Here is a 22,621-nt window from a genome sequence, read left to right as displayed (position 1 = left end):
ACCTTTGAAACCTTCATATTTTCAGACTGGAAAGAGATCCCTGATGATTTTGGATGAGGTTTTGGCCTCTTGATTTGCAAGAAGTCAGACTAGTTATTTTGGGTTTTTTTTTCTGGCTGTAATCTATAACTCTAATACTTCATTAATTGATGAATGCCTAGAAAGCCATCTAAGGAGTCACTAAACAATCAAAAGGGAGTGGGAGATTAGAATAAGGAAAATCTCTCTATATATTTAGATGTGATAGCATCATTTAGATGAAATGGACCTACATTGGCAGCATTGGTACCTGTGGCCAATTGCCATGACTGACAGTGAGCAGAAAGGTTAATAGAGCGGAAGGGAATGAGATGCTTTCAGAGACTGCAAAATTACTGTGGTGAGAAAGATCAGTAGATACTATGCCTTCTGCGTTTCTGCTGTGTATTCTAGCTCACACTTTTCTGCTTTTGGGGATTTTGGGTGCTTGGCCTATAAAGAGATAACACTGACATAAGCTTTTAGCTATAGTAGAGGGATGTTTAGTTGTCAGTAGACACAGAGCTCTGGTAAATGAAATTCACTGGGCCTTTTTTGTTTTAGAAATGCCTTTCTAACGTGAACATTCTAGCTCTTCTCCTGGGCGTTGCTTATCAGTGTATCTATGTAACAATAGCCAAAGAAAAGTGAATTTATTAGTTCCATCAGCAAAACCAAGTTTGTCTCAGCAGCTAATCTCATAAGATGTAGCAGAAAATTAATCTCTTGGATTGTTGTTTTCAACTTTTTTTATTTTCATACTAATAGTCTAATTAGGTTACTAGATTCTCTTTATTGCAAAGAAGAGACAAGTTTTGTGTTCTAGTTCATACAATTTTGCCAATAACCCCAAAAAAAGCACTTATTATTTTCTTATCTACAAGACTGTAGATAAGAAAATTTTGTAGTTTTATGTAGATAATCTTCTACATATTAACCAGATGATCCATTGCTGGTAGTGATTGTAATTAGGAAGGACAGCTGAATGAGTATTAAAGTTTATGAGTCAACGTACTACATGTTTGAGTCCTACCTTACACACCTTGAGATTCATTACTGGCTCATTACAACATGGATCAATTCATTACTCTCTAGAGAGCAAGAGAATGAATATCCCAGTCAGTGGAAACTAGCATCTTCCAGGTTGTACTTTCAGCCCACTCTTAGGGTTCACAAAGACACTCATGCAGTGTCCCCAAAGGCTGTGAAAGTTACTGGTCATGGGCACTTACTCAGTAGTAGTAGCAGCACACACTATGTACAACTCTGTTCTGATGCCACCTGATTATTAGTCTGTTCTGAATTGGATTTTTTTTAATTATCCAAAATTCCCTGTTGTGTGATTTTTTTTAAAGTCTTAAAGCTTTAAGATTTTATAACATTCTACAACACTAATTCATCCTATGATTAAATTTTCCTTTTCTAAGTATAGTGGGGAATGTTAGTTGGAAGAAAGTTTACTTTTCTGGTTTACATAATTTTACCCTGAACAAGATGCAATGATTGTATCCAAAATAACACTTTATTTAGTGCATAACAACCATTAATCAAGATAAACGTTCTCACCTAATGAAAATGGCTCATTTATTCTTTTCAATCGTTTTAAATACTGATGAGATGTAAAAGTAAAGTTACTCTTGGGCATAAAGGCATCTCTTCGCATAATATAATCCAAATTTAATGTGATAATTGAGAGTTTTATACAGTATTGCAGTTTAGTAATGATATTATTGCTCATTACAGATAATGATATGAATTAATATGAAGGCAGCAAAGCAGATACATTGTCGATACTAAAAGGTTCCTACATATACGTTAGCCTGCTGTGAATGATCAAACACAAAGATATTTTGTAGGGCAAATCTGTATGTTGCGATCACTGACTTGGAGAAAACAATACTGAAAGGAAGCAATGTAATTTAAGATTACATGTCAAATGAACAACTGGTTTTCCACTGTTAAGATTTTACTGAATGTGCTGGTTTGGTTATCAAAGTTCAGGCTTTGATAAGCTCACACATTTGAAAATGTGGGCCATATCTATAAGAAATAAAGCCTTGCACATCACAGGCAGCTCTAAATCTTTGTTTAAATGCATTTGGTTTAGTAGAGTAAGGTTGTGTAAAAGTGAATTCCCTACCATCATCAAATACCAACAAACTTGAGGAGAACCTGTTATTTTCTATTATATGCTGTGGTTATGTCCTGGGTAAAATATCTTAAAGATCTTAAAGCTTCCTGAGGAAAAAGGGTATAACCTTTCAATTCTTTAGCAGAATTAACACAATGCTAGGTATTTTCCTTCAATTTGAAGGAAACATCCAGTGTAATTCTAAGAGTTCCTACAGTTAAGCCTACATTAGCCTAGGGCTAGCGCAATCTGTGTTATTAAAGTTCTTGCCTATTTTCCTGAATTATTGTAGCTAGTATACATGCAGTTGGCTCTTCTTGGTGCATCTACACATGCAGGTTTAATTGAATTAGATTAAAAACTGTCTCAGAACATCACTGATTCAGCTATCACATGAATACTTCTGCTTTAGCTTCCCTGCTGCCAATTACATAGCAATTTGATTTTAGTCGATACGAAGTAATGCTAAACTGAATGAGTATTCTCACATGAACATTAAGCTACTCGTAAACTAAATCAATTTTTATAGCAATCACATTTGTACAATACTTACGTGGAGTTAAGGTCTTTAACATAGGCTTAGAATGAGACATTCTCTAACAGTGCTGGGATAAATATTAAGTAATAAAGCAAATAGGACTGCAAAATATATTGTAAAACTGTCAACTAGTGAACAAGATAAATTCAAATACCTTTCATCTTACCTACATGAACAATTTCAATCTTACTGTAAACTGATGTAGCTCAAACTGAGGATAAGGATGAATCATTCCCTCTAACATTACAACTGTATTACAATTTAATATGTTGGTTGTTTTTGTTTAAGTATAGTTTTAATGAAGTTACGGAGTGGCACCCAAAGGTAAGATCTGACAGCTTCTTGAATAATCAGAAAAATATCATGATGGCTTACAAATAATTAGATTTACAATCCTCATGATACTACTTTGTGAAACAAACAAACAAACAAACAAAAAAAAAACCCCAAGAAATCAAGAGAGAAATATTTTCTCATTTGGATCTTTAGAGACCTTTGGGATTTACCTTGATGAGTTTCAAGAATTTACAGAATTGGTTAACTGATTAAGGATGGATTTTATTGGAGAGAATCCATTGTTAAGAAAGAACACAGAAAATTTTTTCAAAGACACAATATTAATGTGCTCTTGTAATCTGAACCTAGTTGGTGGATTTGTGTATAAAGCTTCTCAGACTTTGGCAATGATAGTGTCAAGACTTTTTAATGATTACGTCTTTTATTATCTGGAAGACTGAATGCTTACTGTATTTTGTAACCAATAAGTTTAGTTCCCATGGTTTGGAATAGTAGTTCTGGAATACAGCACAATTTCTTCTCCATAGTAACAATAAAGGAGGACTTAAAGTTCCTTGGGATAAGCAGACAGGTAGTACAGGAATTTCTAATTTTATATTACTGACTTTAAGATCCCATATTAAAGCTTAAAATAGGGCTCAAGGAAAGGTCTGAGGAATATGTAATAGAAGGTCTTTGGGAGTAAAAATATCTGACTCACTTGAATTGTTTAGAAGATGTGATGAAAAGTTACAGTGGCAGAAGTCATGTTGGTCACAGGTTTTGTGCTTGACTTCCAAAAAAATCACCTGCTGTTTGGGAAGGGTAGAGAAAGGAGCACGTGTTTTCATGAGGCAAGATTTTATTACAAGGTTCAAGACATAGAAAAAAGCACGGCACAGTCAGCAACCCTTATTACTGCAAGACAAAGAGGAGAGCTTTCTGGAATAATTAAATAATAATTAAATGGAATGCTGAAAATTGTAATAGCCTGTACACTAAAGCTGTGGTGTGGTTTAAAGGGACACCTGACTGATGCACTAACACAAAGCGGTATTCCTATGAACTACGTAAATATTTAGTGGTGTTGTAGAGACAAAGAAACCATGGCATGTAATTCAAATGTTTTGCTCATAGCCATACAGTGAAGCAGGGTTACACCCACAAAAATTATCCATGAGTCTGGAACAACAGGTGCTGTCACTGTGAAGGTTTAACACTTCCATTAAGGTAAAGTCTGATGGGCCTGGAAGCCTCAGGAATTGAGGCCCCACAGTCCCAAGTGTTGATCAGATGAAGCAGAGTCCCTGCAGAAAAGAGCCTAGTCTTTGGTATTGCATTTATAGTCTGGTGTAACTGCATACATGTACAAAAACATGGTAGGATTGGCATCGCTTCTTGATAAACACATGTTCAAGCATTGCCTAATGTCTTGCAAAGTGGTTTGTTGGGTGCCCATTTGCCCAGAGGCAGAGTTAAGACATGGATTGACTTGGAACACCTTGCAGCTAGTTAGCTCAGAGGCCATTCAGAATATGGCGTCAAAGAAAAGATTCTTCTGTCTTTAAATAGTGTCCTGCAAGTGTCTAGACAGTCTGTGTGAAAGGCTGTGGCTGTGGAAGTATTTCAGACTTTGAGTTCTCGTATGGCTGTGAAATAGTATAGTTCCAGAAACGCTGTCTGATCTTTCACTTGTGTGTGAAGAGAGATCTCTGTCTGCCAGATTCCTGCAGAGGAGTAACCAGACAGTGTTGCTGCTGTAAGGCTGTGCAGAGGAAGTCAACAACATTCACCTTCTGCAGTCTAGGCGTTACAATTAGAAAGACAACAATACAACGCTACGCAAAGCGGTGTGCTTGTAATTAAGTCTGCGTGTTCTGGGGGTGAAGGAGGGGGAGAGTGTAATGACACTGTATTAGAGCATGCTTCTGTGAAGGAGAACAAATGGGACATACTTGTGGGTTGGTGCATTTTTTTCTCCAAACACTTTTTTCAAAGAGATCACAAGGCAACATTGCTGAGGCAAGAGTTTAGAAACCGATGTCATGGAGCTTGGTAGTCAATAACAACATAAAATGTCTTTTTTTTATTGCATAGTGATGAATGTCATAAACTTTATTTCCTGCCATAAATTGTTATAACGGACTGTGATGGAATACAGGAATACACCAAACTGAACATTATATATTGATTCAATTTAGGCAGGAGACTGCTGCATCTTAACCAAATACAGAGGGCCTGTTCCTTTTGCCTGCAACTGCCAAAACTCCTTTGCAGCCAAAGAATTTTCCCCAGTGTAAGAGCTGCAGCTGCGGACCAAACCAGACTCACTGGAGTGGAATCTGAACCACTACACTTTTGAATACCCCCAGGTTCAGGAGTGTCTGGGGCATCCATGCGTGCACAGTTGGCTTCAACTTACTATATAATTCATTATTGCTCAGAATGGTGCCAAGAGGTGGTGCCAAAAGGTGACCAGTTCTGAGCTCCCCTACTCGTGGCCATCTTCCTCGTATGAATTGTAATTTCTACCAGCAATCCCAAAGACTTGGGCAGCAGCTGGGAGTCAGTGGCTCCCAAGTATATAGCGGCAACCAGAAGTGTGATGTAGGAGGGATCCCACTTTGGTCAGTGGATTTGAGGAACTTCTTAACTTTATCACAATAGTTCTATATCCCTTCCACACAACACTGTGCTCATCTTCAGACTGGTTAATCTCAATATAGAGTCAATGTGATTGTATTGTGCTACTGACTGGGCAGAGTGCTGCAGAAGATTTGGGTCCAGGAGTTTTGGTTTTGTTGCTGCTCTAAAAGAAATTCCAGCACAGAATCCTTAGAGCTTCGTCCTGAGTCACAAGATGTTGCATTTCTGCTCAAGTGTGTTCCAGGGGTTTCTTCACCAAATATCTACCCTTCAGAAACAACCCTTGACTTTGAAAGTAAAAAGGTAATTATTTCCCATATTAACGCAGAAAAAAATCCCTTTTTCTTTAAGCTTATGTTAATAACAAGTGATAATGAGAAAAACTGTGCTGTGCTGCGCCAGCTTAAATGAAAAATAGCTGTCCTTCGCACTCTGTGCAGGTTTTTCTAAGGTAATACACATAGTTTTATAGAGATGTTCTTTCTATAGCACTTAACCAAAATGCTAGTCTTTAACTGTCGAAGTGCTGAATAGCACTGAGCTGTCATAACTGGCTGGAATTCTCTGTGTAGATGGATAAAACTTCAAGGTCTTTTCTCCTCTTTTACCATGTAAGAAAGCTCTCACCATATTGATAATCTACGCACTGCTGTTTAGTACTTCTAAATATTTAATTTGATATTGGTTCTGCCTTTTTTCTGCTTTATCCCTGTTGACTCTGTAAGTAAAAGCTGGCAAGATTTGGCTCAGTTATTCTGTAATTACAAGGCTTTAAATCTCTTTTTCTTTGAATTTCACTGAGGCAAAACAAATACTCATTGACGTCAGCAGGAGCTTATAGGAATAAGGGAAGAGTGAAAACAGCACAGTTCTGCAGCTGTAGCGCTGTATCTAAAAGATGTGTAACTTAATAGATATCTTTGGTAGCTGAGGAGTCAGAATCTGCCTGTAGCGTCAGTTTTTATTCCTTTGACATTTTTTTCATCTTGGGTCTGGTTTTAGTCTTGCTGCCATGGCAACATACAGTGAGGCTAAAAGGTATTCCAGAGAAAAGGTCTCTCTTCACTGCCAGACAGAAGGGAATAGAGGCCCGAGCTGCTGTTTGCAGCTGTGAATAGCAATGGAGGAATGAAAGGGGTTTAAAAAGTACTTTCTGTTTGCATGTATGCAGGAAAAACCATTGGTGCAAAAGCTCAGCCTAACAGAGCATAAACAGGTGAGTTGGATAAAATAATTTTTGATTTCACAGATACTAGCAGGATGACATGTTAGCTTCACAGCAAGGAAATAGACTCCATGACCCAAGTTATTTTTCTACTGCTGTATCTAAAATGCTCTAACCAGTTCAAAGTCATTGCTAATGATACTAACTTTTTAACACTTCAGCAGTTGATTTGGATTGTATCCATGTTTTCCCAATGCACTTTTTTTTTTCCAGTAGGTGTTTATGAAAATTGTGCCTCAGATACCCTGAGTTTGATGTGTCTTCTTGCGTATGCTCAGTGATTGATTTCGGCATGACCATGGGCAGGTTTAGAGCCTATGCAAAATCCTGTAAATATTATACTGCTTTTCCATCTGTCTTGCAAGATGGTGCATATCCTCAGCCTCCAGGAGAACAAAGAGAGTTTGAGAGGTCTCTTCAGAGTTAATGGTGTAGGTAAGAGGAGAATCAGGCCGGAAAAGAGAGGATAACCCAGGCCAATTGCAGATGTGGGTTTGCCAGCCTCCCATATACCCAGCTCCCATGCAAACAGATAATTGGAGGATTTTGTCACAGCAGTTAGGTCAATTAAATACTAGAAGCACTTTTCTGCTAGCTATTCTGCTGCACAGTGCAAGGAAAATATTCCTGTCATGAATGCAGATCATTCCTTTGGAAGTGTGTTGTGGTCAATACAGGTTATTCCATTGCTCCCAAGGGAAATAATCCCTACCAGCAAAAAGGTCCAAATAACTGCGTCTGTGGTGGGGTAATTGTCAGTAATCACACCCAGGCAAACTGCTTTTCTACAAAAGCTTGTACAGAAGACTTAGACTGAGAAAGGAAAGTATTGCAAACTCATTGAAAAAAAAAATCTTTAAAAAAAGTCAGCATGTTTCTCAATGAAATATTACTCCACTAAATTATATTGCATATGAGAGAGACATTTCAAGATTAACGAGGAGGAAATATGCCAGCAAAGCCGTAAGACTACATTTTGACAGCTGTCAGTTTTGAGAGTAGAAGGACACAGTCAGTGCAAAGGGGCCCAGTGACTGCGTGTATGTTGCAGGATATCCAGGGACCCGTGTCCTGTCCCTTCTCTTAGCCCAAGCCACGTAACAGGGCTGTGGCAAATGTAGCCTAAAAGGGAGATTTACTTTTGCTCTATACTTCCTGTGCCCTTATGCCCTGGCGAAATCTACATGGAACAGTATACCAGTTCAGTTCCCTCCAGAGCTGCCAGCAAGCTACGAAACAGTTGTCCTTGGTTTCTTGAGTTTCCTCCCTTCCACAGACCAAAGCTAAACAGGCATAACCCAGAAGACAGAGACAACATGGTTTTTCTTTGTATGGAGTGCTGTGTTCAGTTTTAGAAGCCACATATGCCGATGACATGAAATAAAACTCTTTTCCTGGCCTAAGAAGAGCATCTGCGATTATAATGCAGCTCACAAGACATGTTAAAGACAACATAGCTTTATAATACACCACAGCAGTGACTCTGATAATAAAAATCATATTGCCTCATGGCACTAATGAAAGCTACAGTATTAAAGCTTTGTTTATGCAGTATCTCAGCTAGAATAGACTGCAGTATGCATCTTTTTCTTCATTACTGTATACAAACGATGCTTAAATAAATATTATTGATATTAGTGTTTGTAATTCTAATGGAGACAGCTTGGGGCTCATTGAAATAGTGGCTGTTATGAACAGCAACAGAACAGAACCAGCCCTAGAATGAAAAACAGGCAAGTTTTTAATTCAGATTATTCTTTCATAAATCTGAACAAGATTTGGATCATTACCTGTGACACTTGGGTTGCCAAAGTAACCTTGACCAGCCAGCTGATGTTTGCATACCTCATGACACTATCACCATGGAGATCCGGTCCATGTGATTTTGCAGGCATGATGCAGTTGCAGGCTTCTCAGACACACGGCAGCGAGCAAGAGGGGAATTTAATTATTGGTAAGGAATGCTCTCCTCTTCTCTCTGTCAGAGCATGCCTGCACGCAAGTAATGCAGAAGCTAAACTTGTCCTTGATTTAGCCCCATATAGAGGGCTAGGGCAAGGGTAATAGGAGGAAGCTCTCTCAGCTTTCATAAGGAAATACTGAATTCTCCTGATGGAAGGTTCATGCCAAGATTGAGGAGTGATCAGAAAGTGCTGAACTGTGTAAAAACCACGTTTGAAGGATAACATTTATTTACAGAATGTAGGTTTGATTAATTGAAGCCTCTTGAACACTACTAGTATTTCTTTATCAACTGAGACTTTTCTCCTTTCCCAGTACCTGCTTTTCTCATTCATATGAAGCCTAGTGATGTCGGGGAAGTCACAGCAGTGGAACAGGGAGTGCAATTTGTTTATTTACACAGAATATTCCAAATGCTCCTCAAAAAGTAGCTGTTATGCACTTTCCAACATCTACTGAATCTCACAATAGCACTACAAGGTAGATTTTGGATCTGCTCTGCACAGCAATACCAAACCAAAGAGCACAGAGTATTAGATCCCATGAGAAAATCTGTATTTCTTTGTCTTTTCCAACCTATTTCTGAACCAAGGCTTCTCATTTTAAGTTCTAGCACCTGTCTGTATGTTTAGACAATTATCTAAATCCCTTCGCTAGCTTCTGCATTTCTTGTATTTGGCCCCTACGTTACTGCTATTTCTTTCTCTCCTGAACTTAAAAGATCTTTTATCGACAATACAGTTAAAACAAACAAACAAAACCTTTGAGAAAAGACATGATTCTGTTTCTGATGGTTAAGCAGGCTGAATGGGTGCTCTCTCCTTTCTCCCCATATTCTTTGGAGAAACAGAAATACGAGAGCCTCAGGATAAAGGTATTTTGCTGTTGCAAAATGCTTTGTTCCACCTGTTTTTACTTCTGTATGAAACTGGCTGTACAATGATGGATGGTTAAACGGTGCTGTTACTGTTTCTGTGTGCTACACCTGTGATGAGCGCACTTGGCTATGTGTATCATGTCAACAGAACCCCCACCCCTAAGAAGACACAGTCTCTACTTCAAAAACTGTCCAAGAGCATCACATGGTATGATCCAGTAAGTGGAGGAGCACAGGGTAACTGTTATATGACTATGGCTGCTGCTTTTCAAATAATCAGCTGCTTTCAGCCTCCCGTATACACACCAAAAGAGACTTAATAAGAATTTGAGGGATGTAGTGACATTGCCATTTTGGGGATTACTGTAAAGATGCACTAAAGCACCAGCTTTGGAGATGTCTTTGTTGGACTCTCTCTCATGTGTAAATGCACCACAGGAAAAATTGTGCAGGTGCTTAAAATAATACTGCGTGAAAGTGCTCATAGGAGGTGATGTGGGCAGAAAAGGCTTGGATTGATGGCCAAATGCAGAGAGTAAATGTTGCTATGTACGTCCTCGCTTTTAGTCTGAAGAATCAGCTGAAGGATTAAGGAGGGAAGGGACATAGCTGGAAAAGTAAGACTTTGGGGTGATCTTTGCAGCACAGGTTTCAATGGATGAGGGGATTATTTCAATAGGGCTAGAGGGGAACCATCTTGACACGCTGGAAGGCTTAGATGTTTTCAGTGTGTAAACAGAGGACAAAAGGTGATTCTCTGAGATAATGTGTGAAAATAAACAGCAATATTGAACCTAAAAGTGTGGAACTAATGAGAGGGAAAATTACAATTGTAGATCATAAACTTAAGGATGCTCTGTTCCACTGTGCCCTTCTGGAGGGTGAGGGACATTCCCTTTATTTGGGTGCTGATCACCTTTTTGACAACACATGATGGTACAGCATTAGAACGATTGGTGAGTTTGACAGATTACGTTTAGATAATTGAACTAATTTCACTTCTGGCTTAGACTAAATTTGCAACCTTGGGGTAAGATTCTTTAGCCTTTCATACTACAGCCTAATTCACCAAACAGGGGAATGAAGGATTCCTTTATTATAAGGAGAAATCCTTTCATATACCTCAGGGAAACCCACTATCACCAGAGGGGCCCAGGAAAAGAAAGTACACAGTCCTCTGCCACCATCCAATAAACCTGCCTTAGCTGACAGGGGTAAAGAGGTCATCTGCAAAAATGAAACTAATCTGTAGATGGCAGTTTGTGCAACAAACTGCATTCAGCCTCATGGAGTTAAAAGACTATCCACTCTTCTATTGCACCACTGTCTTTCAATTACATTTTTTTCCCTGAAGTAAATGTATAACTTCACCAAAAAAAAAAAAAAAGAAAAGATAAAATTCATTATGTTACTGAGTGAACAGCTTCGTGTAGGATGAAAGCATTATGTTTTGACATTCACACTAGGAAGTTTTTCCATGGCATGTTGCCTTCATTGTTTCTCTCTACTAAACTTTCATATTACTAACATGGGCCTAAAGCCCCCAGTGTGTTACATAAGCAGTTTAGTGTTCCAAGTTTGCAGTCTTTTATTTTACTCCTGAGATTGGTTCCTTATAAGAGCCAAATACAGAAATGGATCATTATGCTTAAAATAATATCCAAAGGCTTGAAAATAGCATCCGTTTCTTAGGCAGGCTGCATTTATCTTTCACACTGTGAAATGGTGCAACAGATAATTAGAAATATATTTTCCATTTAACTTTTCCTATATTTATAAGGCAGTAGACTGCTTTTGCTATATTCTAACAACAAAATGAAGTTGCACTGAATGTCATCAAGCATTTATGAATGCCTCAGTAGAGATTACTGTTGGCTCTTGATTTCAAATGCAGAACAGCCAACAAATTAGTTTGAAGTAAAATGGATAAATAAGTGGAGGCTTGACTATAGCAATACAAAGTTGAAGCATAATTGTTTGTTTCAGGCATATATTATTTATAAAGAGTTGGACTTACATCCAGGAAAAATCTCTATTCAGGAACTTGCCAAAGTAATCATGGTCTCAGTACACTTTGCAAGCTTGGTCTGTAATGGAGATCCAAGATCTCTTAAATCATAAGAGGTCTCCTGTAAGGCACTGCACTCCGCGCTTCAGTTGCAGCCTTCAGCAAATTGAAAGATCAGTGCCGTGACTACCAGGACAGTAGAGGTGGAGACCTGAAATGAATGACTTAAGATGAAAAGCCAGGCAAGAGATCTGTCCAAGTTACTAATTTCACCTGGGGAAAAAAAAAACGTGCTAAGAACAATAAGAAAAAAATCGAAGGAGAACATAGGAAAAATACTAGTACTAAGGCAAATGTACAAGATGCATTTCAGGAAAAAAAGTCTTTTAGTCAATTTAAAATGGAGTGTTTTTACACGCTCCCATCAAAAGCTATAGAAAACCAATATAATCAGAAGCTTGCTGCAAATATCCAAATATAATGTCTGAAATCTGAAAGCGTATTATGTTGCTTGCTCTGTTTGGAATTTACCTTGTTTTTAATGACTTTAGATTTGCAGAAATTATTTGACTAAAAAAATATGTTGTGGTTGCTATTTTTAATTTCAGTATGAAGATCTTTTTTCCAGTCTGAGTGGTTACAGGTAATGACATGCTTAATTTTGTGCTTTTTTTACATGTATTTCCCACATAAAAATGTATTGCAAATTAGGCAGGAGTGCTGACTTAATGAAGAGCACTTCATTAATCTTATATAAGTCATTTGTGGATATAATGTGATTCCTAAAAGAGCTTGTTTCTTAGTTGCAGTATTAGTAGTCTGCTGTTATTAGTACATTACTGTTTTAGAAATGCTAGTAAGAAACCAAAATAATTTTTGTTTTTCTCTTTTTTTATGCAAGCTTGTACTTAATTTTAAATTAGAACTGCTATCAGCTCACTTATGACCAAATGGCTACAATAAAATCATACCATGTTCCCAGCGCATACACTGCTGTTGTATTCAGCAGAGAAAAATAATTAATGGCTGTTACTGTAGTATATTCTCTTTTGCTTTCAGTGAAATAAAAACTTTGCATATGGTCTGCCATGAGGTATTAGCTAAAGGAATATGTCTTTCTTTTAGAGATACTAAATCAATTTAGTATATCATTGCTACAAGGAACAGGAAATCTTTTGTATTTGTAATACCATGCTATTTCTCTTCAGCAATCTCTAGAACTAATGTGATACTAGTAAATTAGTTGTTTTGTTAAGCTGAGACTATATAAGCATCTCTGTGAGCTACAACCTAGTTGAAAACATTCCCTTTGTGGCCATGACAACAAAAAGATACTATTTTAAAATTCAACAGAACAACTTAAAAATTATTTAATTTTTCTGTCTTCTTTTTTGGCTTATTTTGTTAATAAGTAGCATCAAGACCTAAATATCAGTAATTTCAAGGTACATAATCATTCCTTCTAAAATGATACCAAATTCCCCCAATCCAATAGAACCAGCAACACTGAATGAATCATTTTAACAACCTGCTCCTTTGGAAAGATATCTTTTAAAAAAAACCCACAAAGTAAAGACCAGACTGATCTTTTCCCCATCACAAAGCAGAGAAATAAACACTCACCCAAACCACACAGAGTACCCCAAAATGCATACACCTGTCTAGTCTAAGCATTGTCCTGAGATGTGCTGAGATTTTCCTGTTGGTTTCTTTGTGTTGCTCTTGTATGAACTGGACAGGATTGTAATATTCAACAATTTTAATTTTTAATCAGTGAAGGAAAGTTGAGCAGAATGTTGCATGCCATTACCCTAGGTGTGGCATCATTTCTGAATTTGCAAACAACTATTGGCACAGCCAGTTATTGTCAAAGTTCTCATTGAGAGGAACAACTATTGAGCTTTCTCAATCCAGGTTTTAAAAGTCTGTTAGACCCACATTGAATTCCAGATTTATCCATTGTTAGAATTTCAAAAATCCTATTCTTTAGTGTACATCATTATCTGCATTGTCTTTGAAAGCCTGTAGTGCTCAGATGTTTGAAAGTAGAAAGACAAGGCATATATCTGTCCCTTGAATCTAGAACCCAGTGTGTCTGGTCAACTTGATTTTTACTGTCTTTTCTGTTTTAGTTTGTATGCAGAATTTTAAAAACACTAACTTTCTGCAATACTTCTCTGTATAAAAATTGTTAGAGGGGCCTCATTGTTACAGCTTGTTTTTGAAGATGAAGAAAATCTAGTCTGGTAGGAGATTAAAGTATTAAACAGTATTCTGAAAATTACCATTGTTGATTAAGATAAGTGGCTTGGCTTGATTTTGAAAAGATTTGAGGCTGGAGAAGATGAGTCTCTTTGAAGCAGAATAAGGAATTTTAAAGATGACACCATATCCAAAGTTCTTGGTCCTTTTGAGGAGTATCCCAAGAGAGACACTACAGTGGTGTCGGAGAGGGTTCAGTACAGCTGTCAGACTTTATAATTCCAGAGAACACAGCTGTCATGAAACCTCTTCTAGAACATTCTCTGACCAGTAATATGAAGGCATGTCTGCCCTTACTCTCCTACCAAGGCCTATTGACAGTAATTGTTGCTCTTCTCGGTACAATACACAATACAGATGGACAGAAATGGCTCTGATCCAAGAGAAGCTCTGAGATCCCAACCATAACGTTCCCTCAGGAAAATACACTTGAATAGGCTTTTTCACAACAGGGCTTCTTTGCCAGCTTTGTAATTTTTTTATCCTGTGTTTGTAGCAAGACTTCTTTGAGGAATTCTGTTGATAGCATTGGTAGCATAACACCTCTTTAAATGTGCAAGTGTGTGTGTTAATAGATTAAAATTTTCTAAGACATGTTAAAGCTGCTCAATTTTGCCTATAATGCTAACACAGTGCAATGGTTCTGTATGTTCCCAACTAAGCTCTATATATCTTATATTCCTTGCCTCTCTGCTTGGGTCCAGCAGGGTGGTATAAGGAAGTGGCTTGTGGAAGGTTCAGGGAATCTGCAGCACAAGGGGAGTTATGGGGGAAAATGAGAATTTGAATATTTCTCAGAGGTCATAGTAAGCATTACTTGTAAAGGACCTTGCAGTACATTGGTTTTGTCTTTCTAGACCATGTTTTTTGTTTTACAGATGACCTCGTTATTGCATAGGTCATCTTAATTCCAGATTCACTGTCATTGCTGAAAAACACTTGAAAAAGGATATATGATAACATATCCATGACTCTACCATCTGTAGAGCTGAAAGGAATAGGAGAAATACACTTGATCAAAATTGTTTTTCCAATTATAAAAGCATATTCCCTAAAGCAAATGCAAATTGTTTCAAACTAGGTTAGAAAGGTCCTTTTGTTGTGTTTGTTATACTTTTCCACTAGACTGCACAGATAGGGGAAGGCAATTCTGCTCTAGAGTATGCTTAAAAACAGTATGTCAAACTTAGGTACGAATTAATGCAGCTGTGCTTGAGGGAAAAGGCAAAATTGGGATTCCTTTTATTTCTCCTTTGCTATTAATCGTTTTCCTCTACTGCTGCCTAGGAGGGCTTATGTTGGATTCATCAGACAGTGCACAGCTGTGCAGCATTCTGGGTCTATCTTGTTTTTCAGTAACTGGATAGCCAGCTTTCCTTACATAAATAACATGGAAAGTGGAAGCATTTTCTAATTGTCCACTAATGTGTAAATATAGTTCTGATTCCAGTGCAGAGCTCTGTGATACATACCGTGTCAATCTGGGGCATCTCAAGGCTTAGATCTGTAGTTCAGCATTAGTTTAGACACAAACCCTTTAAGGGCTGAGCTATACTGAAAGCAAAGAAAAGCCAACAGAATTTGTGTCCTTTATTCCAATGGAAACTCTTTATATTAGTAAACACTCCCATGCACTATTTCCAGTCCAAGAGTTGTCTGCTTATGATACTGCACAAGAAGAAATTCAACTAACTCGTCCATATAAACAAAAGTACATTAGAAGCATTTACTTGGATTTGAGCTGACAAAAACAAATAGCAACCAATATAGAATAATTGGTGAAAAGCAATTTAGGGACATGATTCTGTAAGAGGGGGAAATCTTTTGATCCTTGCTACTGGAAAGGATATTTATGTTGAATCAAACTTCAACCACTTCAGAGAACCTCCAATAAGTTCCAGGATTTCCACATGCCTCACTGTACTACCAGTTAAACCTGGGTCTGATTTTAACCAAGTGTGGAGTGATTCACTGTCTTCATTGGTAACGTGCAAACACTCAGGCACTGACTTAGCCTAAGCTCCATACCATAGTCTGCAAAAGGCAGACTATACGCAGCGCTTAAATGTTCACATTAAAAAGTGAATGCTTTTGTGTAGCCTGCATAGAACAGCTTAAGCCTTAACCATACTTGCATAGCAAAGGTTTTTAATGCTCTCTGCCCTCTATAGTATAAGAGGGAACAGTTTTAACATTCAGGCATCTTGGGAAACAAGTAGTTGCAGTCTTGGTTGAATAAATGGACTGTTAAAGTGGACTGTTAGCAGCCATAAACATAAAAATTACTCATTTATAAAATAGCTCATGGTCTCTTAGCTCAGACATAGCGTACTGAATGGCATTGTGCTAGTACAGAATTTGACTAACTGGGTAAGTTGCAAATAACACTAAAATATACAGATGTTGTATCAGCTCTTCAAACTTTTTTCCATTTTTTTAATGTATTTTAATAGTTCCATCTGGATTCCATAGCCACTATTATTGTTGTAAGTTTTATTGTTCCCTTTGCCTCTGCCTGCTGTTTGCATTTGAAAGGTACTTACAAGTGTCCTGGAAACAACTCCTGAACCTTTCTCCAGAGTATTAATTTGATACTGTGCATGTGCAAAATGCAGGGAAAGCACATTTTCTCAAATTTGCCTTGCTACATACGATATGGTACAAATTAAAATAAATGTTGCATGCCCTGCTTTCCACATGATGTGCTGGTAATAAATTTCAATGGACAGGCAAGTGTGTTTGCCGATTTCTCCAATTCTGTCACATCTACATTGGTTATTTATGCTGTGCTATAGATTCCTAAAAGCTTGATTTGGCTAATAAGAGTCATAAAAAATACTACAGCTGCTTCTTCTTCAGCGTCTTTGTTGGATATTCTTAAATATTGTCTGTAGTGCAGAACAAGTCTTATAGGATAGTTAGGTATTGTTTATGCTGTAAGATAACTTCATAAAAGTTACTGTGATTTTGTGGACTACGTTTCGAGGTCAACTTTCTATCCAGTGGGATTCATAAGATTGTGTTTTCCAGGATTAATTTACAGATATGCCCTAAGTTAGAAAGTCATTCTGTTTTGCAGTGCAATTTTTCTTTTGCTCTAACAGGGTTTTTTTGAGTCTGGTATTTACTAATTAAGGGAACCACTTAGCAAAATAAAGGTTGTGATATTGAGTTCATTGCAGTCAGCTTTCAAAGTCAGGCTGACAGATGGTAAAGACATTTTGTGCCCAGCATCCATTAAGTTTAATAGGAAGTTGAAAGCTGTATTTGCTTAGTATCTTTAAAAATCTCATACCTCCTTCTGTATTAGACATTCAGTAATGATCTTAGGTGCCTGGACCCCTGTTCAGGCTTTTAAATGTACTGTGGGACCCACCTGTTCCCAAGTCAGCATATTGTTGCAAACTTCTATGCCATTATTCTTAAAATATTCAATAAAACTATGTCACAGATGGTAGATCCTATTAACATATAACTCTTTCTTGTTTCAACATGTCCCGTTATGCCAGCAAAAAATAGTGTGATGAGGATATGAAACAGCCTTTATGTGTATATTTCAAGTTCCTGAAGTTTTCCACAATGAAAGTGAGGGAACTCTTGACATCTTCCCATTTTCAGTGATTTAACAGTGGTCTGCATGCTGCAACGCACAGACAATTTCAGTACATCACCAGTGAGCTCTCGTGAGTGCTGAAACTTCATACATCAAAATAAGCTCTTGTCCAGCGCATTAGTAAGAAGAGGTTTCTGTTCCTTTCTCATGTGTGCTAATTGCATCCAGGTGTTAAATGTTGAGTCTTAGTGATATCTGTAGGACACTACTTATTTAAAATTAAAAAAAAAAAGTGGAAAAAAGAAGGAAAGAAATAGTTGCTTATGCAGTGAGAACGACAGTATTGTGTTAATCACAGCTACTGCCTGGATACAGCATTCCCTCCATAGGAATGCAAAAGAAATTAATTGAAAAATATCATAGGTCAATTAGAAAAACATTTCATACTTTCAGTGAAAGTAGGGTTTCTTGATAAATATTCTGCAAAGAACAACCTGTAAGAATTAACTCCTTGAGCCTCTATTTCCCTTTTCACTTCAAGTAACCATTACTTTTGTACTACATTAACATTATGCATGTATTACGCTATTCAGAAACTGTCATCAAGCCTCACATCCCATTTTTGAAACCCAATTCAAAAATCAGCCTTTACAAATTCATTTTAAAAATGTTTAACTATTAATTTTGTTTCAAGCAACTGTTTGAATGATCTTGCACATAGTATGCCTTAAATGTATTGCTGGTTTTGGAAGGAAGGAATTCAGGTTTCTATTAGTATGTGCCTGAAAATTACCAATAGGTTATCTTTCTTTCAGGTGAAGGAGGCCATGCAGAGAATCCATGACCGAGGAAATATAGGAAAACTAATTCTGGATGTGGAGAAAGCACCCACTCCCCTGGTCAGTACCAACAACTACATACATGGTGTACAGTCATACAAGTTGAAGCATGGGAGTGACCTTTGGATAAATGTCCCTTAAGATTTTTTTTTTCAATACTGTTTTCTTCTAAATCCATAGCACCTAAAGAGAACCAATAATCATAATTTATATTTTTAACCCAAAGTGAAATGCAATTGTAATTCCTAGAGTCCCAGCAGTTAATTTTTTGTACTGAATGGCTATCTGCCTCTCCAAAAACGTGTCTGTAAGTCTTAGACCAGGGCAAAACTGCCACATCTATTTCTGCCCCTGTGATTGAAAACAGACATTTCATGTAATACAAAATTCCTGTATTAGTAAGAATAAATGGATTGAACAGAAGAAGACACAGTCAATACTACTTCAGTGTACCACTGTAAAGGTGTTTTCTGATTCCTATACATTCCCTACCTTTGGTAGGAATTTCTTCTACTTCTACTATAACATGTGAAGTATAATATTGAAATACTTCCTTCTAGAAATGTTGTGAAGAAAGATAGTTATGATGGAGCTCTGGTCCACTGGATTTGAAGCACTTAACATGGTACTGAAACATGACAGAGAGCAGTAGTAAATGAAAGTCAGGCTCCTGCCTAAACATTCACTGATGATGTAGGAAAGAGTAGTAAAGAAGATAATGAAAAACTGACTTCAAATCAATGATGATGTATGAAGTCTGCTTTCAGACCTGAGTTATCTCCTGTTTTGAAAGAACAGAAAATAACCTGGAATTACAGTTAGGCTCTTACTTGCTTTTACTTTAAAATTGGCCCCAAATCTCATACAAAATCATTGCAAGGAAAAGGAAGGCTTTTGGGACCTCACACATGGAAACTGGCATTATTTTGTAGTTGAATGGCATCTTAAAACTGTAAACAAGAATCCCTAACACAACATTAATACACTTATTCCATCTGTTCTCTTGATATTGTACATTCACAATAGCCATTGGTTAGAAGATGAGAACAAATCTGACACACTTTCACAAACAGGTGTTAATTTAAAAATATGGGTAACTTCAGAGCATTGCTTTTCTCCATTAAAATCAGGTTGTGTTTGAGATTTTTTTTTTTTTACTTCCAGCAGAGGCTAGTAATCAACACGGAAGGTATAATGTAACTGCATTTCTCTTTAAAAAGTAAATGGGTCCCTTGCTTAGTTGGTTTTGAAACAGTCATAGGCTAATACAAGAATCTTCTTGTGTCTTAAAAGAGGTAGTATTTGTATATAAGAAAATTGAGTCACACTAGTCTATGCTGTTAAACACTACTGCCTGTCCTGTTAACCAGACTCTTGTGCCTCCAGAGACAAGTCAAACTGACAAGGTGAAGTACAGGAGGGTCTTGCACCTTTACACAGCTTGTAATAAATATTCTCACATGAAAAAACATGACACGCTCCTTAGATGCCATCCTGAACTACAAATTTCTGCAACTGCCTACTACCTGTACAGGCAACTTCAATAAAACATGGAAATGCAGTTTCTCCCCGCTCCTGTGTGATCCAAGATTTGCACTCTGTCATGGGTATATTCTGCCAGCATCTGCATATCCACCGCTCTATAAAGTTTCATAGTCTTTTATATAGAACAGTTGCTCTCTGAGTTTTCACGACACTATGCCTCGTGCAGGACCAGATGCTATCCATTAGCTGGCATTAATGGATAGCATCCAGGGTTACCTGTTTCTAGAAGGGCAGATACAGAAGGAGCTGTAAACCAGAGGTCTCACACATGCTGTAAACTGCCTGATCTGCTGTATTTCCTATCTGACAGCCTTAGTATCAGTTTGCTACAAGTGCACAGATCAGTCTGCTTGTGCAACCGTCAGCAGCTTTCTGTTACGTAATTCAGCTGTAAGCTGTGAGGGAACAGCCCACAATTTTAGCTGGAAGCAGTGCAGTGCCAGCAAAAGTTTTGCACAGACAGAATGTTTATTTTCATGTTGCAACCATGTCTTCTTTCCTTTTTAAAGTCACTTTATCAAATTAATCAAACTGAAATAAGAATGAATAAAACAATGTGAAAGGTGCTCTGATGTTCTTCATCCTTCATCCTACAGATGGCCAACGACAGCACAGAAACAAGTGAGGCCGGAGAAGAGGAAGAAGACCATGAAGGGGACAATGAGAATAAAGAGCGCATGCCATTCATCCAGTAACAGCAGAGGTGGTGGAGAAAGATTGATGAAGTAGAAGGGAACAAGACTGGGAAATCTATTCTGTGCATCAGTGAACAAATGCTGTAGTACAGTGTGTGTTGTATTTGTCTGCAGTCAGCTGAGCTATGAGCTGTTGATCATTGTTGTTTTGAACTCAAGTGCCATTCTCATCCAGTGCAGTATTACGACATTCCTGTGTAATACCCGATTTCCCTGTAGGAGTCCCATGGATTTTTCTGTTCCAGTTCAAAAGCCTTATTAACTTACTGTGTAATTTTAGATGGGCATCTTTCTCATGCAAATTCCAACATTTTGCATCAAGTTATTTGGGGGCGTTTGGGCTTTTTTTTGCAAGTTGGAAACAGTAACAAAAAAAAGTCCCCACTTGCTGTCTGGAAGATTCTAGTAACTGGAGGGAGGATTTTAAGTTTGTGGATTTTCAGTGTTAAAATAGTTTTCCTTTTATGAACCACAGATAAAAGTTGCAAAAAAGATGAGTTTTCATTTTCCTCAGTCATGCTTTATCATTTTATAAGCAATCCTATCTTCATTTTAAAAAATACCTCATTGAGAACTGTGGAATCTGAAATTGTTGAAGAAATCATTAATTGAGAGACTTTAATAAGTATTGTATAATCCCATTAGTCATCAGCACCAGCAATTAAACACTTAATTCAGAGTGCCAACTATCATGCTTTCCTGTTGATCTGAGCTATCATCCCGTACATTACAGAGAACGAACAAGGTCAGTGAAACACTCTTTTTAGATCCAGAACTGTAATTGCCTGTAGCAATTAGCATTGTTACTGACAGATCAACATCTTCTGCTAAGGACGCATTGACTCATCTGTGTCCAAAATCCAAACCAATTTTAAATTTCATTTTTAAATCATATTGGTAAGGATCACTCATCAGTATGTGGAAATAAATTTGTTGACGGAGTTTACTGTTCTGAAATCGCTAATGCGTCGATCAACCACCAAGCTGGAGCTGAACTCCTACAGAAGTTAACCCTGTTAAAAATGAGTTTTAGGCCTTAATCCCATCAGAAATTATGCACAGGGATAACTTTATCTAGGTGAGTAGTTCTATCCAAAGCTCTGCTCCATATGTACACTTACGTTTGTAATTATTTGCAGATCAAGTATTCAAAGACCAGCTAGTCTTATCTACCTCCCACTAGTGGAAACTATATCTAAACGTGACAAAAGTAAGTATTTTTTCCATGTCTTTCACCTACCCAAGCAGTAGCTACTCAGGTCCTCAACTGTCTTGTTAAAACAATTATTTTAAAATGACTGCAATCACCTACAGTAGAAATGCTAAAGGAATGTCAGAGACCTTGTATTATGCCATATATCTTTGAATTAATATATTTTTTTCAAAAGAATTTCCCCAGGCATGGCTAGTTAGTTGTTCACCTAAATCTCCAAGTATCCTGTAGTGATAGAAGTTAAAAACTAATACAGAAAAGTGGAGACGGAGGGTTTCTCAGGCTTTTCTCAATGTGAAAGGATTTGTGGGCCTGGATGACTTCTATGTGTGGTTTTAGAAGATTCTTTTTTGTTGTTTGTTTGTTTCATCTTGCTGCCTGAGTATTAATGTCCATCTCTTTACACTGTACTCATGAAGTTGCTGTTCCAATACCAGATAATTGTGCAGAATGTTCATTCTGAAGGAGCTTCCCTTGGGTTAAACAAATTAAAAAATAACGACAGGATATAGCTATGGAAAAAAATGGCAAAAAAGCTTCTGAAATATTAATCAAACCAGAACTTCAGTTTTCTCTAGATATTGATGCAGAACTGCACTATAGTTGATTTTCTTTTCAAGCTGGACTTGCCTACACTTCCAGTGCCATATCAGGCCCAAACAGGGACTTTATCCACAGAAAAAAATATATACGCAGTGAGAGTTTTCAATGTATTGGGCTTGCCAGTTGGGCTTTTAAGAAAAGCCATTAAGTTTTCATGACTCATAAGCTGACAACAGTAGGAAACATGCCCAATTTTGTTTTGCATTTAGTGTAACAATGTTGTCCTGCAA

General features: G+C 37.4%; 1 protein-coding gene across 1 annotated transcript in view; it reads left to right on the top strand.

Annotated features, from left to right (window-relative positions):
• VAT1L (vesicle amine transport 1-like) overlaps window positions 1–21,063 on the top strand; it is a 56,263-nt gene extending 35,200 nt beyond the window's left edge. Inside the window, exons 8-9 of the mRNA XM_010296781.1 lie at window positions 18,312–18,395; window positions 20,477–21,063. Of these exons, the coding sequence (XP_010295083.1) occupies window positions 18,312–18,395; window positions 20,477–20,575 (183 nt within the window). The 3' untranslated portion in view covers window positions 20,576–21,063. The remainder of the gene's footprint in view (window positions 1–18,311; window positions 18,396–20,476) is intronic.
• The last annotated feature ends 1,558 nt before the right edge of the window (window positions 21,064–22,621 follow it).

Source organism: Phaethon lepturus, unplaced genomic scaffold (genome assembly GCF_000687285.1).
Source record: "Phaethon lepturus isolate BGI_N335 unplaced genomic scaffold, ASM68728v1 scaffold11781, whole genome shotgun sequence".
Lineage (NCBI taxonomy): Eukaryota > Metazoa > Chordata > Aves > Phaethontiformes > Phaethontidae > Phaethon > Phaethon lepturus.
This window is presented reverse-complemented; position numbering and strand designations above follow the sequence as displayed.